The following is a 16,618-nucleotide window of genomic DNA, read 5'->3' on the forward strand; positions in this document are numbered from 1 at the left end:
GAGAAACAAATCTAAGGAGGCTGGTCTCAGCTGGCGAGCAATCAGATAATTGTCACTGGTGCAGTCAGCAAAGAGAGTGTGTCCATAATTAGGTGAATTCTAACAAGATATCAACTCCTCAGGGGCTAGAATCAGGAAGCGGGATTAAAAGGTTATCGAGGTAACTTGTGGTTCAAGCCTGGGTTTTCAGTATCACAAAGGTGGTTTACTTTCACACCCACAGTAAAGCTCAGTGGTGATTTACCCCTGCAAACCTGACCCGCTCCAGGGCAGGTTATGTTTGAGATAGCAGATCAAAACAGCTATAAAAGCACCGGCTGCTGACCGCCACTGACCAATCAGACCCCACAGACCACAGCGAAATGATAGGAAGAAGGAAAAAGAGGGGGAAACTTTGATGGTTGGTGCAGATACTGAAAGGGTCTGTGAGGACAAGAGTTATCCAAACCTGCCTGATGAGTGTCATACCTACTAATATTATTGCCAATATATGTTTTTTTGATTTGGTTTGGGGTTTTTTTTCTTTATTTTGCTTATTTATTTATTTAATCTTAGATGGGGATGCATTGCCCAGGACTTTGTAGGGTAGGGGGAGGGATGTGGAAAGCCTAAAAGCATTGTTTTTTTCTTATTTGACTGCCACCTGGGTTTACCTTGACTTAAAAAAAAAACAATGTTAAAAAAAAATTAATTAAAAAAATAATATTAATTAAAAAAAAAATAAAATAATAATAATAATAATAATAATAATAATAATAATAACATAATAGCCTATAAGTAATGACAACTCAACATTTTTCTCTTTGATTTAGGCAAAAAAAATAACATTAAATTATGAAAATATTTACACTGACAGTGGAAGAAATGGACAGTTTTCATAATCTAAAAGTACTGGGTTTTTTCTTGTATGACTGCCACTTTGGTTTACCTTGACTTCAATAAAAAGAATGTAAAAAAAAAAAAAAAAAAAAAAAAAAGATAAAGTTATCCAAACCAGGGGTGTCAAACTCATTTTCATTCAGCCCAGTTTAATCTCAAGTAAAATAATACCATAATAGCCTATACATAAGGACAACTCCACATTTTTCTCTTTGATTTAGTGCAAAAAATATCATTAAATTATGAAAATATTTACATTGACAATGGAAGAAAAGGACAATTTTCATAATCTAAAAGCATTTTTTTTTCTTGTGTGACTGCCACTTTGGTTTACCATGACTTCAATAAAAAGAATGTAAAAAAAAAAAAAAAAGAAAAGAAAGAAAAGAAAGAAAGAGTTATCCAAACCATCCAAACCAGGGGTGTCAAACTCCTTTTCCTTCAGCCCAATTTAATCTCAAGTAAAATAATAACATAATAGCCTATACATAAGGACAACTCCATATTTTTCTCTTTGATTTAGTGCAAAAAATATCATTAAATTATGAAAATATTTACACTGACAGTGGAAGAAATGGACAATTTTCATAATCTAAAAGCATTGGTTTTTCTTGTGTGACTGACACTTTGGTTTACCTTGACTTCAATAAAAAGAATGTAAAAAAAAAAAAAAAAAAAAAAAAAAAAGATAAAGTTATCCAAACCAGGGGTGTCAAACTCATTTTCATTCAGCCCAGTTTAATCTCAAGTAAAATAATACCATAATAGCCTATACATAAGGACAACTCCACATTTTTCTCTTTGATTTAGTGCAAAAAATATCATTAAATTATGAAAATATTTACATTGACAATGGAAGAAAAGGACAATTTTCATAATCTAAAAGCATTTTTTTTTCTTGTGTGACTGCCACTTTGGTTTACCATGACTTCAATAAAAAGAATGTAAAAAAAAAAAAAAAAGAAAAGAAAGAAAAGAAAGAAAGAGTTATCCAAACCATCCAAACCAGGGGTGTCAAACTCCTTTTCCTTCAGCCCAATTTAATCTCAAGTAAAATAATAACATAATAGCCTATACATAAGGACAACTCCATATTTTTCTCTTTGATTTAGTGCAAAAAATATCATTAAATTATGAAAATATTTACACTGACAGTGGAAGAAATGGACAATTTTCATAATCTAAAAGCATTGGTTTTTCTTGTGTGACTGACACTTTGGTTTACCTTGACTTCAATAAAAAGAATGTCAAAACAAAACAAAACAAAAAAAAGATAAAGTTATGCAAACCAGAGATGTCAAACTCCTTTTCCTTCAGCCCAATTTAATCTCAAGTAAATTAACATGATAGCCTATACATAAGGACAACTTCACATTTTTCCTCTTTGTTTTAGTGCAAAAAATAGCATTAAAGTATGAAAATATTTACGTTGACAGTGGAAGAAATGGACAGTTTTCATAATCTAAAAGCATTGGTTTTTCTTGTATGACTGCCAATTTGGTTTACCATGACTTCAATAAAAAGAATGTTAAAAAAAAAAAAAAAAGAAAACAGAGTTATCCAAACCATCCAAACCAGGGTTGTCAAACTCACTTTCCTTCAGCCCAATTTAATCTCAAGTAAAACAATAACATAATAGCCTGTAAATAATGACAACTCCACATTTTTCTCTTTGTTTTAGTGCAAAAAATATCATTAAATTATGAAGATATTTACACTGACAGTGGAAGAAAGGGACAGTTTTCATAATCTAAAAGCATTGTTTTTGTTTTTTCTTGTATGACTGCCACTTTGGTTTACCTTGACTTCAATAAAAAGAATGTAAAAAAAAAAAAAAAAAAGTCATCCAAACCAGGGGTGTCAAACTCCTTTTCCTTCAGCCCAATTTAGTCTCAAGTAAAATAATAACATAATAGCCTATAAATAAGGACAACTTGACATTTTTCTCTTTGATTTAGTGCAAAAAATAGCATTAAATTATGAAAATATATACATTGACAGTGAAATTAATTGACAGTTTTCATAATCATTGTTTCACAAGCATTGTTTTTTTTCTTGTATGTTGTATCTTGTATGTATGACTGACACTTTGGTTTACCATGACTTCACTAAAAACAACGTAAAAAAAAAGAAAAAAAAAAAAAAAAAGAGTTATCCAAACCATCCAAACTAGGGGTGTCAAACTCCTTTTCCTTTAGCCCAAAAAAACCCCATCAAATTATGAAAATATTTACATTGACAATGGAAGAAAGGGACAATTTTCATTTCAACGTCACATTATTAAAAACACTATATATATAAATATATATATATATATATATATATACATACATATATATACATATATATACAGTCTACTCTCGTTATACCGCCAATTTCCGTTCATGGCCAAATTGGCGGTATAGCGAAAATGGCGTTACAACGGGTTGCGTCCATAATGTGCATGTCTTTACTATATGATGTCTATGCTGCCTCCGTTAACCCGTTCTAATTGCGTGTCTAAATAAATCTTGATTCTGTTATGTTGTAAGGCAGGGATCGGCAACCTTTAACACTCAAAGAGCCATTTCGACCCGGTTTCCACGGAAAAGACAACACTGGGAGCCGCACCTCGGAGGTGCCACGGCGGCGCACCTCGGAGGTGCCGCGCCGCGACGCTGGCGGTATAACGGTCGGGAAATCAATGGTATAAGTATTGTTTGTGCATGGAACTGGGCTGGCGGATGGCGATAAGCGGAAATGGCGGTATAACGGCGGGCGGTTTAACGAGAGTAGACTGTATATTGGTCTTTGCTAATTCTGTTCTATTCTCATGTATGTGCAGGATTAAAGACAATAAAGCCACCTTTGAATCCTTTAATTTCAGTAATTTTAAAAAAGAAATGTGACTTTCATTTCATTTCATATAGGTTAAAAACAACACAGCTGCTGCAGTTAAAGCCAGGAAGGAAAGCTAACAAACTGTCCACTTAGTGAATCTGTGAGTTAACACTCCGATCAATATCACATCATTAAGGTATAAATACATCTGGTTATAATTACAAGTGTGTCTTCAGTTAAATAATGTGTTCTTACGGCCTGAAAGACCATTGGAGCCTTATTGAGTCAGCTCATACCTGCTGCTTAAACAGTCTGAAAGGAAGAATAAAATAAAACGCATATAAATATAAAACAGAAATCAGACAGGAAGTCCGCTGGCTGTGCAATCTTATAGGTTCGACAACTCCATTAGCTCAGAGCTTTAATCAGTTTGTGTTTTAAGATGATATTTATACAGTCACGGAAACAATTATTAGACCACCTCTTGTTTTCTTCAATTTCAATTTCCTTTTTGCAGGCCCAAACTGGTCTGCAAAAAGTTCCAATCTGGTCCATTGAATGAATTTACCAAGTGTGAAAATTACAGGGAAGATATTAACAGTCAATGGTGTCGAACTGTTTTTTTGGGTTCGTTTTGTTTTGTTTTTCAGGTTCCACATACAGACCAATATAATCTCAAGTCAAATAACAGCTGAATAACCTATAAATAATGACTCCAAACTTTCTTCTTGGTTTAATGTGGACAAGAATAATATTACATTACGTGATGGAGAAATCTGTAAAATAAAGAAAGAAAGAAAGAAAGAAAGAAAGAAAGAAAATAAAGAAAAAATAGATCAAGTTTTTTTCTTCTGTTTTCTGCTAATGGCAAAAACAAAAACAGTCCTCATTGTTGTTTTAGAACTTGGTGTATTTTCAAAATTGCCAAAAGTGATCGATAATTTCATGTTTTATTGATTAAACTAACATGGATCTGCCTCTACTGCTGCTCATTCTCTGTTTGTTTGTTTTTCCTCCAAATACAACTTCTCAAAATCCTGAAAATGACTGAATTTAAATGAACGAGAAAGGAACGGTGTTTATAAACCAAAATCCACTCTGATGAACCTGAGACAATCTGTAGTGGAGTTCCACTGGAGTTCCACTGGAGTTCCACTGGTACTGATGGGTCAGAATGTACCAGATCTGACTGTGTGCTTGTGTTCGTAGTTATCCGAGGAATCTGTGACGACTACAACCTGGACTTCCCAGCCTTCTACGCCTGCATCGGCCTTTGGAACTGCCTCTTCCTCATCCTGGGGGGGATCTTCAACGTCAGCCTCCTCATGAAGCTCTTCAAAAGGTCTCACTCATGCCGTTTCAGCCCAATCCACTTCACTTTAACCTCTATTTTACTTTAAGTCATCTCAGTTTTATAACCCTGACCCAGTTTTGAGAAATTTACATGTTTGACGAATTTTTTGAAAGACCAAAAATGTGCCTTTACTAATAATGGGATGTATTCTGATGGTTTAACATGGAAATAGTTACAGGTATCAATATAGTTACTATTGAGCACTGATAGAAATCATATTTGGACTTTCATTTGGGTCTGTGACCTTTGACCTTGAATGACCTTGAAGGGTCAAACTCAAGGTCACCATTGTCTAGATTTCAACAATCTTCGTCTCTGAAACTACTGGTCAGATTAATTTCAAATTTTCTTTGGATCTTCTTTGGGACAATAGCTACAAAGATTGTTTACATTTTTGAGAAATTTTGATGTCTGCATTTTTTGCAAATTTTTGAAATATTTAATATTTGCCTTTACTTATAATGGTCCATATTTTAATGGCTTATAGCATGAAAATGGTTACAGATATCAATATAGTTATTATTAAGCACTAATAGGAAGTCATATATGGACTTTAATTTGGGCCCATGACCTCTGACCTTGAGTGACCTTGAAGGGTCAAACTCAAGGTCACCAATGTTTACATTTCAACAATCTTCTCCGAAACTACTGGTTGGAGTCTTTTCAAATTTTATTTGTAGCTTCCGTTGGACAATGGCTACAAATTTTGTTTGCAGTTTTGGCAAATTTAGATTTTTTACAATTTTTTTTAAATTAAAAAAAATTGCCTATACTTATAATGGTTCATATTTTGATAGCTTGTAACCTGGAATTGGTTACAGATATCAATATAGTGAATATCGAACACTGATAGGAAGTCATGTATGGACTTTCATTTGGGTTCATGACCTTTGACCTTGAGTGACCTTGAAGGGTCAAACTCAAGGTCACCAGTGTATAGATTTCAACAATCTTCTCCAAAACTACTGGTCAGGTTAAATTTTATATGTAGCCTCCTAGCATTAAAATTTCTCAAAAATGTAAACAAACTCCGTAGACATTGTCGTCTACGAAGCTTGTTTACATTTTTGAGAAATTTTGATGTTTGCATTTTTTTTTTTTTTTTACAGATGTTTGAAAAATTACAAATTTGTCTTTACTTATAATGCCATATTCTGATGTTTTATAACATGGAAATGGTTAGAGATATCAATATAGTAATCAACTGTTTCTTGATCATTTTCAACTTATAGCGACTTACAATGTTTTCAGTTAATCGCATCTTTTACATCATCTTTTAGTTCTGTTTTCTTTTAATTTTCTTGGAATTTTTGTATTGTTGCACTGTGTTCTATCACGTAGCATCTTTTACATTGTTTTCATCTCATTGCTTCTTTTAATTTGGCAACTTTTTTTTTTTTTAGATCATTTTCAACTTATATTGACTTTTACAGTGTTTTCAGTTAATCGCATCTTTTATATCATTATCTTTTAGCACTTTTTTTATTTCCATTTTGTCGTGTCATATCCAAAATTATGCCCTCATAGTTTAAATAAATGTTTAAATTGTGTCATTTATTTTATTTCTGGATTGTCTGTGTTATTTCAACAACTATATTTTTTTCAATATTGACTGCGTTTTCATTGGTCTCGTCAGCGAAACAGTGCATATTTTTATTTCAGTTTGTATCAGAAGTTTTCAATGCCTTTTTTTTCACTGTCTGTTCTGTTGTTTTTCTGTTTTTTCAGGTCGACAGAGGAGGTCATCGCGCTCTTCATTTCCACTGCATTTGTTGTTGATGCAGTCAAAGGCACAGTCAATAGTAAGTTGCTCAAACACAAGACGGTGGACATTCTTCTGTTGTTCCTCCAGCTCAGCCTGCAGCCTGTTTATATCAGTGTTTTCACAGTGGCCTCTTGCTGCCGGATTACTGGCACTGTGACTGTGCAAATCAGGATCTGACTAGTCAGCTCTGACTAATCAGAACCAGTGCTAACACTAGCATCATACCTGTCACATCCAGCACCAGTACTGGATTAGCAGAGTGTCATCCTGTCAGGGAATTACAAGGTGATGTCCGGATTTTAGGAAACTTTAATCCAAAATGTATCTAAATATACAGACACATGGCAAACAGTTGCTGTGCTTAAATAGTTTGGTACTATTATGGTACATTTGTACTTTTACGCTCTATATTTTTTAATGCACTTTCTACTTTTATTTTATTTCAAATAACCTTTATTTAACCAGGAAAAAGTTATTGAGGCCAAAAATATCTTTAGATCTTGATTTTTTATTATATTTTATTGATTTGTTTTGGACATACATAACATTGATCGAAGTCATAATAAAACAGTAAAGGTGAATGGAGAGGCAGAGAGCCTAAAGTGGCTTATTTTAAAGCCTCTACTTTATAAATACATAAACATTATAAAAATTATGAGACTTCCATAGTCCATACACATTCAGAATTCATTTAAAAAAAGAAAAACAATCTAAATATATACATATGTATCAATGTGATATCATAATTGATTTCCTTAAATATTTCTTTAAGGATATCTCTGATGTGCTGTTTCTTGATCTTGATCCTGTCTGTGTTAGGAAGTCTTAAAAACAGGCTCATTACTTAAGTTTTAATGCATTTGATGGGAATTATTGATTGCAAAATGACATCATTAAGGCTGATTTCAACCCATATGATGTGTGCATTAACAAAAATTAAAAAACAAAAAAATAAATTATTATTATTATTATTATTATTATTATTATTATTATTATTATTATTATTATTGTAGTTGTTGTTAATAAGCACTAAATAATAATAATAATAATAATAATAATAATAATAATAATAATAATAATAATTCTTACAGTATCGACTGCTGCAGATCAGACATGATACCCATTAATAATGTGAAAACTATGTAAAAGATGCAACAAGATGAAACAGGCATGAATGTGAAAATTCACACTGGGATGAAGGTCATGGTAAATGTTTTCATTGTATAGTTTTGTTTTATTTTAAGTTACAGTGGTTATGACATGTCATTCTTTTATTATTATTATTATTATTATTATTATTATTATTATTATTATTATTATTATTATTATTATTATCATTATTATTAATCATAATCATAATCATAGACCTGTCAAAATTAACCAGTTAACATAGATTAATCCATCATCATGATTAATCTGATTAAAATTTTAACACAATTAACCCATCTGCAGTGCAGAATGACTCTGAACGTCTCCGCCAACACATTTGGGTCAGTTTGTCCAAGTAGAGTTAGCATCGTGAATGAACAAATGGTCAGTTGATCTGGTAGTGACAGGCAGCAGAACCAACCCATAAAGATGGAAGACACTAAACAGTACGTTGGGGTCTCTGGATGGAAATATGAGGACAAAAAAAACAAAAAACAAGACTGAACAGTCGACCGACATAAAGTATTATCCACACTCTGCAGGAAGGAGTTTTCTTTTCACCGAAGCACTTCGATCTTAAAATACCACATTAACGTGAAGCATACGTTAGTCAGGGATTCTGCTAGCACTTCAGCTAACGCGTTGCCCAGCTTGTACAAACATGTTAAATGCATATATATTCCCTTCTTTCTTGAGTCTGCTCATGCAAAATTAAATGCGATTAATATAGATGAAAAATGAATATTTAAGTGTGATTCATTGAAATTAATTCACAGCAATTCTGTGATTAATCTGATTAAAATTTTTGATCGTTTGACAGCACTAAATAATAATAATAATAATAATAATAATAATTCTTACAGTATCGACTGCTGCAGATCAGACATGATACCCATTAATAATGTGAAAACTATGTAAAAGATGCAACAAGACGAAACAGGCACGAATATGAAAACTCACATTGGGGTGACGGTCATGGTAATTGTTTTCATTGTATAGTTTTATTTTATTTGAAGTTACAGTGGTTATGACATGTCATTCTTTTCGGACTCAATGAATGTGACAACACAGTTTGATGCCTGTTGAATCGACATGTCAGGCATTAAGTCCAATCCAATCAACTTCATTTGTAAAGCACTTTAAAACACCCACAGTGGACCAGAATGCTGGACAGAAAAATAAATAAAAAACAAAATAACAGAATAAAATACAAGAATAAGAACTGTCAAAAAAAAAATAAAAATACAGAAGAATAAGAAAATCTAAATAAAAGAGTAAAATACAAGAATAAGAACTGTCAAAAAAAAAAAAAAAAACAGAAGAATAAGAAAATCTAAATAAAAGAGTAAAATACAAGAATAAGAACTGTCAAAAAAAAAAAAAATACAGAAGAATAAGTAAATCTAAATAAAAGAGTAAAATACAAGAATAAGAACTGTAAAAAAAAAAAAAAAAAAAATACAGAAGAATAAGTAAATCTAAATAAAAGAGTAAAATACAAGAATAAGAACTGTCAAAAAAAAAAAATACAGAAGAATAAGTAAATCTAAATAAAAGAGTAAAATACAAGAATAAGAACTGTCAAAAAAAAAAAAAATACAGAAGAATAAGTAAATCTAAATAAAAGAGTAAAATACAAGAATAAGAACTGTAAAAAAAAAAAAATACAGAAGAATAAGTAAATCTAAATAAAAGAGTAAAATACAAGAATAAGAACTGTAAAAAAAAAAAAAAAAATACAGAAGAATAAGTAAATCTAAATAAAAGAGTAAAATACAAGAATAAGAACTGTAAAAAAAAAAAAAATACAGAAGAATAAGTAAATCTAAATAAAAGAGTAAAATACAAGAATAAGAACTGCAAAAAAAAAAAAAAATGCAGAAGAATAAGTAAATCTAAATAAAAGAGTAAAATACAAGAATAAGAACTGTAAAAAATACAGAAGAATAAGTCAATCTAAATAAAAGAGTAAAATACGAGAATAAGAACTGTAAAAAAAAAATAAAAAAATACAGAAGAATAAGTAAATCTAAATAAAAGAGTAAAATACGAGAATAAGAACTGTAAAAAAAAAAAAAAATACAGAAGAATAAGTAAATCTAAATAAAAGAGTAAAATACGAGAATAAGAACTGTAAAAAAAAAAAAATACAGAAGAATAACTAAATCTAAATAAAAGAGTAAAATACAAGAATAAGAACTATAAAAAAAAAACAAAAAAACAGAAGAATAAGTGAATCTAAATAAAAGAATTAAAATACGAGAATAAGAACTGTAAAAAACAAAAACAAAACAAAAACAGAAGAGTAAGTAAATCTAAATAAAAGAATTAAAATACAAGAACAGATTAGAAACATAAAAAGCTGTACAATTAAAAACAACAAAAAACTAAGAAAAATAAACTAATACCAAATAAAACAATTAAATCACCAAATATATGGAATATCTTGTGTTAGGATGGTGTTAGAAAAGAAAAGTAGGATTTTTTATTTTTTTATTTTTTTTTTACATTTTAATAACCATGAGTGAAATTACTCTGCACATGTGGAAGTATCATCTCCAGCCACTACAGATTTGTAGCATCTCTCAGTACCTCCTATTCATTTTTCCTTTAATTTGTCACCCGTCTGTGAACTGCTCTGTCCTATATCTGAATCCTGAGAATATAATTAAAGTACGCAGCTCACTAATTATCATGACTGTCCTCTCCTCAAGTGCCTTTTGTTGTCTAATAGTCATAAGATCTCTGCTAATCATTTCGCCCATTTAATTCTCAAATAGTTTCTCCCATTATTAACGTCCGGCCACAGATGAAGGCAGTCGTGCAGAAGGGTTCATTTAAAGACAAAGTATTTTTAAGTATTGCAATGATGACAGTGAATTTTTTATTTTTTTTTCTGTTCATTTTCCGATTACTCTTAATCCTCTCAAGTAGACCATGACAGATAATTAAAAAAAATACTCAAAGAAAAATAATCTGTGAAGAGCAGGCTTTTATTTGAGTGGTTTGACCTACAGTAGAGCAGGATAAGTGAACATTTAGTCCACTTTTGTTTGTGTGTTTGTCTATTTCGAATATAACATTAAAACCAAACAACAAAAGGATTTACTGTATATAAAAAAAAATTCAAACATTCGAAAAGGAGCGGGATGAGGTTCCTTCTACCGACCCTAAATTCCTACGTCAAATCCCATAAATCACTCAAAAATCCTACACATGCATGTCGGACTAAATTCTGACTACGCACAAATCACAAAATTGCTGTACATATGAAGGAGAGACTCCATTTTGCAACAGCATTTCACATCAAAATAAACTCTGTCCTTTTTATAGCAGTAATAGTGCTCATATCAAAAACAAAAATAAACTCTGTCCTTTTCATAACAATAATACACGTTTTAAAAACAAGAATAAACTCTGTCCTTTTTAATAACAGTAATACACGTATTAAAAACAAGAATAAACTCTGGCCTTTTCATAACAATAATACACATTAAAAACAAAAATAAACTCTGTCCTTTTCATAACAATAATACACATATTAAAAACAAGAATAAACTCTGGCCTTTTCATAACAATAATACACATATTAAAAACAAGAATAAACTCTGTCCTTTTCATAACAATAATACACATATTAAAAACAAGAATAAACTCTGGCCTTTTCATAACAATAATACACATATTAAAAACAAGAATAAACTCTGTCCTTTTCATAACAGTGATACACATATTCAAAACAAGAATAAACTCTGTCCTTTTCATGACAATAATACACATATTAAAAACAAGAATAAACTCTGTCCTTTTCATAACAATAATACACATATTAAAAAGAAAAATAAAATCTGTCCTCTTCATCACAGTAATACACATATTAAAAACAAGAATAAACTATGTCCTTTTCATGACAATAATACACATATTAAAAACAAAAATAAACTCTGTCCTTTTCATAACAATAATACACATATTAAAAACAAGAATAAACTCTGTTCTTTTCATAACAATAATACACATATTAAAAACAAGAATAAACTGTCCTTTTCATAACAATAATACACATTAAAAATAAAAATAAACTCTGTCCTTTTCATAACAGTAATACACATATTAAAAACAAGAATAGACTGTCCTTTTCATGACAATAATACACATATTAAAAAAACAAAAATAAACTCTGTCCTTTTCATAACAGTAATACATATATATATAAAAAAAAAACTCTGTCCTTTTCATAACAATAATACACATATAAAAAAAAACAAAAACAAACTATGTCCATTTCATAAAAATAATACACACAAATTAAAAAAACAAACATAAACTCTTTCCATTTCATAACAATAATACATAAAAAACAAAATAAACCCTGTCCTTTTCATAACAATAATGCACATATAAAAAAACAAAATAAACTCTGTCCATTTCATAACAATAATACACATATTAAAAACAAGAATAAACTCTGGCCTTTTCATAACAATAATACACATATTAAAAACAAGAATAAACTCTGTCCTTTTCATAACAATAATACACATATTAAAAACAAGAATAAACTATGTCCTTTTCATGACAGTAATACACATATTCAAAACAAGAATAAACTCTATCCTTTTCATGACAATAATACACATATTAAAAACAAGAATAAACTCTGTTCTTTTCATAACAATAATACACATATTAAAAACAAGAATAAACTGTCCTTTTCAAAACAATAATACACATTAAAAATAAAAATAAACTCTGTCCTTTTCATAACAGTAATACACATATTAAAAACAAGAATAGACTCTGTCCTTTTCATGACAATAATACACATATTAAAAAAAACAAAAATAAACTCTGTCCTTTTCATAACAGTAATACATATATATAAAAAAACAAGAATAAACTCTGGCCTTTTCATAACAATAATACACATATTAAAAAAAACAAAAATAAACTATGTCCATTTCATAAAAATAATACACACAAATTAAAAAAACAAACATAAACTCTGTCCATTTCATAACAATAATACATAAAAAAACAAAATAAACCCTGTCCTTTTCATAACAATAATGCACATATAAAAAAACAAAATAAACTCTGTCCATTTCATAACAATAATACACAGATAAAAAACAAAATAAACTGTCCATTTCATAACAATAATACACATATTAAAAAAAAAAAACTCTGTCCATTTCATAACAATAATATACATATAAAAAACAAAATAAACTCTGTCCATTTCGTAAAAATAATACACACGTTAAAAAACAAAATAAACTGTCCATTTCATAACAATAATATACATATAAAACAACAAAATAAACTTTATATCCATTTCACAACCATAATACACAAATTAAAAAAACAAAAATAAACTCTGTCCATTTCATAACAATAATATACATATAAAACAACAAAATAAACTCTATCCATTTCACAACCATAATACACATATTAAAAAAACAAAAATAAACTCTGTCCATTTCATAACAATAGTATCCATATAATATTGTTCTGTAAGACACACAATTTTTGGGATATTTCATTGGATGGAAAACCAAAACCAGCACAATTTATCGCCCGACAGATACTAAATTATTCCAGAGAATTATTCCACAAGTCTTCAGCCATTTTACAATACGCCACCTCATCCTGGTAGATCATAAATATTTTCTCACAATTTAATTTGGAGGAAAAAAAAATGTGATGAGGACGGCGTAATGTAATTTATTCTGAATGTTGTCCTGTTGTGGAGATTGCCGGTGCAGTCATTCAATTTGGAGAAACCATTTGTAAAATATGCTCCGAGCTCATATGCCATTACCATAACATTAACCTATGCCACTTTGTTGACACATTTCATCCAGTAACATAAATAAAATATATTTCGGGATAGTATATCTAGACTCCTGTTACAACTTTGCTCACTCTATAACTTTTTTTTTGCTGTCGTCACGTAAAGGCCGGGGTTGTGTCTCTCCAATCAAACTGATGACAGACGTTATTTCTTCTCTCATTGACAAAGTAAATGTCCTCCTCCTTACTTAAAGTAGTGGTTGAATCACTTCTCCACAGAGTTAGAGCCTTTTATATGATGTTCTCAGGCTGATTAGTGGGATGTCTGGACCAGGTCTACAGTCGACTGATCCGCTCTTACTCACACTCTGCTGGAATCAGATCAATGATACTGGAGCTGTTGTAATCAGCTGATTAATTTATCAACAGGAAATGAACCAGGGGGAATTTAGATGAAATAGGTAAAAGATTAAAAACATTACACTGGGTTTAAGAGAGTGATATTTTGCTTTTTTTTTTTTTTTTTAATGGAATTATGCATTTTTAAATATTTCCCCGTGGTCTACATAAACTGTAAATGCTCTGCTTGGGTCTGAATTCTTCATTCATTCAACTCCACAGGTCCATCTTCAACCCTATTTCTGACTAATGCAGTGGTTCTCCACCTTTTTTGGCTCGTGACCCCATTTTAACGTCACAAATTTCTGGCGACCCCAGACATTCAAAACAGACACTTTTTTTTTTTGCTAACATTAATTTGTTTTTGATTATGTAAGTTTGCTGTATGTCGCAAATAAACATGAATTTTACACGACATTTAGGCTATATGATGTACATTTTTATTCGTAAGTTTAAATTTTTTTTTTTAATTTTTTATCAATTACTAGAAATTTCAGGCGATCCCATTTGAATTCCAGGTGACCCTACGTGGGTGTCCGACCCTAAGGTTAAAAAACACTGCATTAACTGCTCCCAATCCCCTTTTTAAGTTATTTGGTACAGTCTGTTCTTTCTCAAACTGATAAAATCTTGCACCACAAACATCTGAAACCAGTGCTCAAGGGGTTAAACTGAAATGAGGAGGAAAGAGGGTGTTATTAACCCTTTCATGCTTACTGGTCACTCCAGTAGACAGCTATTCTACAGCTGTTCTCTTGTATATTCATGGATTTTGTTGTTCTTTTTGTTGTTTTTTTTGTTTGTTTGTTTTTTTACATATGTCTTTATTAAAGTTTTAAGACACTACATATCTTTTATGACATGAATTGGTAACATTATGTAGATCTCTCCTGAGGATAAACCCCCAGAATCACAAGCTCTCCCCATAGTTTTCACACAATTTATCAGTAAATACATGTTTCTGTGCGTCAAAAATTTAACGTGTGGTGTCCAGCTGAGTGGACATTTTTGCAACTTCATGAAAAATAGGTTCATGAGAATTTTTTTTTCATTATTATTTTTTTAATGTATTTTTAAAATTTTTTACAATTATTTAAATTTTTTTTCTTTTTTTATTTTTCGGAAGAAAATTTTCAATCACATTGTTTTTTTCACGCCTAAAGAGGAATAAAAACACTCAGGAAAAAATTTTGATTAAGGTTCTCATAATTCGTGCATGAAAGGGTTAATGCCCCATTTCCATTGCGTGGTATCGACTCGACTTGACTCGACTCTGCCTTTTTGCGTTTCCATTACGAAAAAGGACCTGGAATCTGGTACCCGGTACTAGTTTTTTGGTATCGCCTCCACTGAGGTTCCAAGACTGTGGACCAAATACTAAAATGTGACATGTAAACACTGCAGACCACTGATTGGTCAGACAGTTTTCTCTGTGACACCGTTTAACAAAAAAACAGATGCGGAAGTGGACAGTAAATATAGTGGTACATTAATTCACATGATAACAGCCCAAAACTACACCATGGTCGGTCCAGGAGATTCAGTCTTTGGTGGCCGACGTAAAAATTCAGATGAGACAACACGCAACGAGTGAGTTTTCAGCAACTCTGCGCAGACGATACGCAAATAACGCACTGCATCGCTATGACGACCAGGTACTGTAAAGTCGGTCGTGTCTTGTAATGGAAACGGTCTCCAGGAATACCGAGTCGAGCTGGTTCCACGTTATGGAAAGGCAGCATTAGAGGCCTAACCCGGGTTGTATATCCACCAGCAGCACCAAAGTTTGTATTGTAATAACGTCGATCCTTTTACAGTGAAACCTTGCCACTTCAGTATGCTTTTTTTGTCTTTTTTTATCAATTACGAGAAACTTCAGGCGACCCCATTTGAATTCCAGGTGACCCCACTTGGGTCCTGACCCCAAGGTTGAAAAACACTGGACTAATGACACCAGAAAGGTTGTTTTGAGCGCTGGCCCTTTAAATGCACATGAGCCACTTCAGGCCCCGCCCCCTCCAGGTTGTTGGCTGTGCTGCTCTGTCCCGTTCAACCAACAACTGAACATTTTAGGGAATCGGCTCCAAGTTTGGACATATTTTCAGTTTTTACTACAACCACTGCTGCTGACAAACAATTATGTCGCACTTAGAGAAATGTTCGTCAGAAGTCTGGACCTTAGATGTGCTAATGTCGTTACGTATCTAGTTATAGACGTAACAAATTAAGAAGAAATTGAAAGGGGTTGTAGAAAATCTACTCAGTTTTTGCCAAAGTGAATATAAAGATAGCCTTTCAGCACCTGGAGGGTTCTAATTCAAACTGTATGAACTATTAGGGTCCAAATACACAAATAAATGAATCAAAGACTAATAAAAGTGGGTTTAGAGAAATATGAGCCCTTTAAGGACATGTTATAGGTCAAAAATATGAATAAAACGGGGATAATACTC

The 16,618-nt window shown here is 31.2% G+C and overlaps 1 protein-coding gene across 3 annotated transcripts in view; it reads left to right on the forward strand.

The window, feature by feature from the left end:
• The window catches only part of slc4a11 (solute carrier family 4 member 11), a 403,848-nt gene that overhangs the window by 321,841 nt on the left and 65,389 nt on the right, over window positions 1–16,618 (forward strand). For all 3 annotated transcript variants that reach the window (XM_030126744.1, XM_030126745.1, XM_030126746.1), the window contains 2 exons: window positions 4,909–5,041; window positions 6,782–6,855. In XM_030126744.1, coding sequence (XP_029982604.1) covers window positions 4,909–5,041; window positions 6,782–6,855 — 207 coding nt within the window. The remainder of the gene's footprint in view (window positions 1–4,908; window positions 5,042–6,781; window positions 6,856–16,618) is intronic.

Source organism: Sphaeramia orbicularis, chromosome 22 (assembly GCF_902148855.1).
Source record: "Sphaeramia orbicularis chromosome 22, fSphaOr1.1, whole genome shotgun sequence".
NCBI classification, from domain to species: domain Eukaryota; kingdom Metazoa; phylum Chordata; class Actinopteri; order Kurtiformes; family Apogonidae; genus Sphaeramia; species Sphaeramia orbicularis.